Raw genomic sequence first — 3,172 nt, 5'->3', positions numbered from 1 at the left:
GAAGAGACGGGTTAGGGGGAGAACCACTTGCTGCTGCTGCTGCTGCTGCTGCTGCTGCTGCTGCTGCTGCGTTGCTGCTGCTGCTGCTGCTTCGTCGCATGCAAGCAGACCGTATGTTATATGGCGGAGGCCAAAAGGGCCCCTCGCGTTTCTCTCTGCCGCAGCAGCAGCAGCAGCAGGCAGCAGCTGCTGCAGCACAGCAGCAACATTTGCTGCTCCCTCCTCATGAGCCTCAAGCCCGTCAGCCACCAACACCACAGCTGTATTCCTGCTGCTGCTGCTGCTGCTGCTGCTGCTGCTGCTGCTGCTGCTGCTGCTGCTGCTGCGCTGCAGCGCCTGCGCCAGACGCAGGCCTAGAAGAGGAGCCGTAAAGGCGGAGACAGCATCATCTGCTGCGGGGTGTACATACACCACCTTCAGCTGTATCTGCTGCTGCTGCTGCTGCTGCTGCTGCTGCTGCTGCTGCTGCTGCACCGCGTAGAGGGCTCTGCGCAGCAGCAGCAGCTTCTCCCTGAGAGCAGCAGGAGACATCCCCATACATACGAGCACTGCTGCTGCCCCCACGGTGTCAGCTGCTGCTGCTGCTGTTGCTGCTGCTGTTGCTGCTGCTGTTGCTGCTGCTAGCTGCTGCAGCCACGAAGCAAGACACTGCAGCAGCACCGCTGACTTTCCTGCTGCTCGGGGCCCCTGCAGCAGCAGCAGATCGCCCGCATGCAGCGGCAGCAAACTGTCCAGGGGGGCCCACCCAGACAGCAGCAAGGGTCTGTTGCTGCTGCTGCTGCTGCTGTTGTTGTTGTTCTGCTGCTGCTGCTGCTGATGCTGGAAGCGCCAGGTTTGGAGGGCGGGGTGGGGACGCGGCAAATCTGCTGCTGTTGCTGCTGCTGCTGTTGTTGTTGCTGCTGCTGCTGCTGCTGCTGCTGCTGCTTCCTGCTGCAGCTGCAGCAGCGCGTCAGCAGCTGACAGCAGCTCAACGGAGACACCGCATTCCTCCCAGAACACTTTGCTGCTGCTGCTGCTGCTGCTGCTGCTGATGCTGCTGCTGCTGCTGCTGCTGCTGCCTGCAGCATCTGCAAGCGAGCATGGGCTGTCCACAGGTATGACCTGCTGCTGCTGCTGCTGCTGCTGCAGCCGCAGCAGCAGCTCATCGAAGCTGCCGGTTGCTGCATCTGCCTCTGCATCAGCAGCAGCACCAGCAGCAGCAGCAGCAGCTGCTGCTGCTGCTGCTGCTGCTGAGAAGTCTTGCAGTCTCCCCACTACCACATACTTCGTGTGCAGCTGCAGCACAACGCCAGCAGCAGCAGGGGCCCCCAGCAGCACGGCGTCCCCCAGGCGGGCCCCCCTGAGGCCCTCGCATAGGTAGAGGCCCCCTGAACAGCAGCAGCAGCAGCAGCAGCAGCAGCAACAGCAGCAGCAGCAGCAGCAGAGCAGCAGGAGGAGGAAGATGAGGGGTATGAATGGCAGCAAAAGAAACAGCAGATACTGCTGCTACTGAGTTCACTACAGGGAAACCCGCAGCAGAAGCAGCAGCAGCAGCAGCAGCAGCAGCAGGAGCAGCAGCAGCAGCAAAAGTAAAGCGGCAAGCAGCACAACAGGAGAACCGAACGAACCGCTGCAGCAGCAAGGGAAGAAGTAGCAGAGAAAGCAGCAGCAGCAGCAGCAGCAGCAGCAGCAGCAGCAGCAGCAGCACAAGCAGCAGCAGCAAAACCAGCAGGCATAGGCAGCAGCAACGGACGGAGCAGTAGCACAGGTATCAACAACACAAGCAGCAGCGGCGAAAACAACAACAACAACAGCAACAACAACAGCAGCAGCAGCAGCAGCAACAGCAGCAGCAGCAGCAGCAGCAGTTACCCAGCGAAGCAGCAACAACTCCTCGGGTTTGTTCTCCCGCCCAGCAGTCCTCAGCGTCGGGGTCCCCCTCCATCTGCTTCAAGAGAGCAGCAATACTCTCTGATGCAAACCCTCTTTGCTGCTGCTGCTGCTGCTGCAGCAGCAGCTGCTGCTGCTGCTGCTGCAGTTGACGATGGCATTGCTGCTGCAGCTGAGGCGGGCTCGTTGCTGCCCTGGAGGAAGAGGAAGGCCGCGCTGCTGCATCTGCAGAAGCAGCAGCAGCAGCAGCACTAGGCCTTGCTGCAGCAGCAGCAGCAGCAGCAGCAGCAGCAGCAGCAGCACGAGGTGTATCGACACCTGGGGGGGACCTCGGGGAGATAAACCCCCGCGCCGCTGCAGCGGCAGTTCTCCACATTTGTTACCTTAAGAAAACTTTTTTGTTTTTATTTTTTTTATTTATTTAATTAAAAAATAAGTAATAAATTCCTCCTGCTGCTGCTGCTGCAGCAGCAGCAGCAGCAGCAGCAGCAGATGCCGTGGGTCGGCTGCGGGGCTTGTGCTGGGGCCCCTGGCTTGTCTGTTGTTTTTGTTGTTTTGTTGTTTGGTGTTTATTATTATAAATTAATAAATATAAACTTTTGTTTTTTATTTTTATTTACAAACAAAACCCTATTCTCCTACCCGCAGCAGCAGCAGCAGCAGCAGCAGCAGCAGCAGCAGGGGGGGGGCCCCTGAGGCCACGAGCAGAGAAGAAGCAACACAGAGACAGCAGCAGCTTCCTCAACACACGCAGCGACAAAAAGCAAATCTTTTTGCTGCTGCTTTTGCTGTTGCTGCTGCTACTGCTGCTGCTGCTGCTGCTGCTGCTGCTGCTGTAGAGTGTCTGTGTATGAATGTGTGGGTCGCAGCAGGCATCGTTCCTAAACCCTAAACCCTAAACCCTAGACCCTAAACCCTAAACCCTAAACCCTAAACCCTCGCGCCTGATATCTATACTGAATACATGGTGATGAATGCTGGCTGTGGGGGCCCCTGTATGGGGGGGGCCCCCACCGACCCCAGGGGGGCCCCCAGGGGGGCCCCCAAGCTTCTCTATAGAGATGCAGCGGTGCAGACGCTAGTACCCTCACGCGAGTATGTGGGGCCCCGGGATAGGGCCTCGCAGGCCCCCGAGTTCTTTAAGAAAGGATGGATGCATAGGTAAACTGCTGCTGCTGCTGCTGCTGCTGCTGCTGCTGCTGCTGTTGCTGCTGCTGTTGTTGCTTTTGTTGCTGTTGTTGCTGCTGCTGCTGCTGTTGTTGTTGTTGCTGCTGCTGCTGCTGCTGCTGTTGCTGCTGTTGCT

General features: G+C 58.4%; 1 protein-coding gene across 1 annotated transcript in view; it reads right to left on the bottom strand.

The window, feature by feature from the left end:
* Positions 1-3,172, bottom strand: part of EMH_0067990 (uncharacterized protein) — a gene marked incomplete at both ends in the record, with an annotated part of 4,023 nt that overhangs the window by 612 nt on the left and 239 nt on the right. The window contains 3 exon segments of the mRNA XM_013498683.1: positions 2-1,367; positions 1,852-2,094; positions 2,961-3,172. Of these exon segments, the coding sequence (XP_013354137.1) occupies positions 2-1,367; positions 1,852-2,094; positions 2,961-3,172 (1,821 nt within the window).

Source organism: Eimeria mitis, genomic scaffold, assembly GCF_000499745.2.
Source record: "Eimeria mitis Houghton genomic scaffold, Emh_scaff3631, whole genome shotgun sequence".
NCBI classification, from domain to species: domain Eukaryota; phylum Apicomplexa; class Conoidasida; order Eucoccidiorida; family Eimeriidae; genus Eimeria; species Eimeria mitis.
This window is presented reverse-complemented; position numbering and strand designations above follow the sequence as displayed.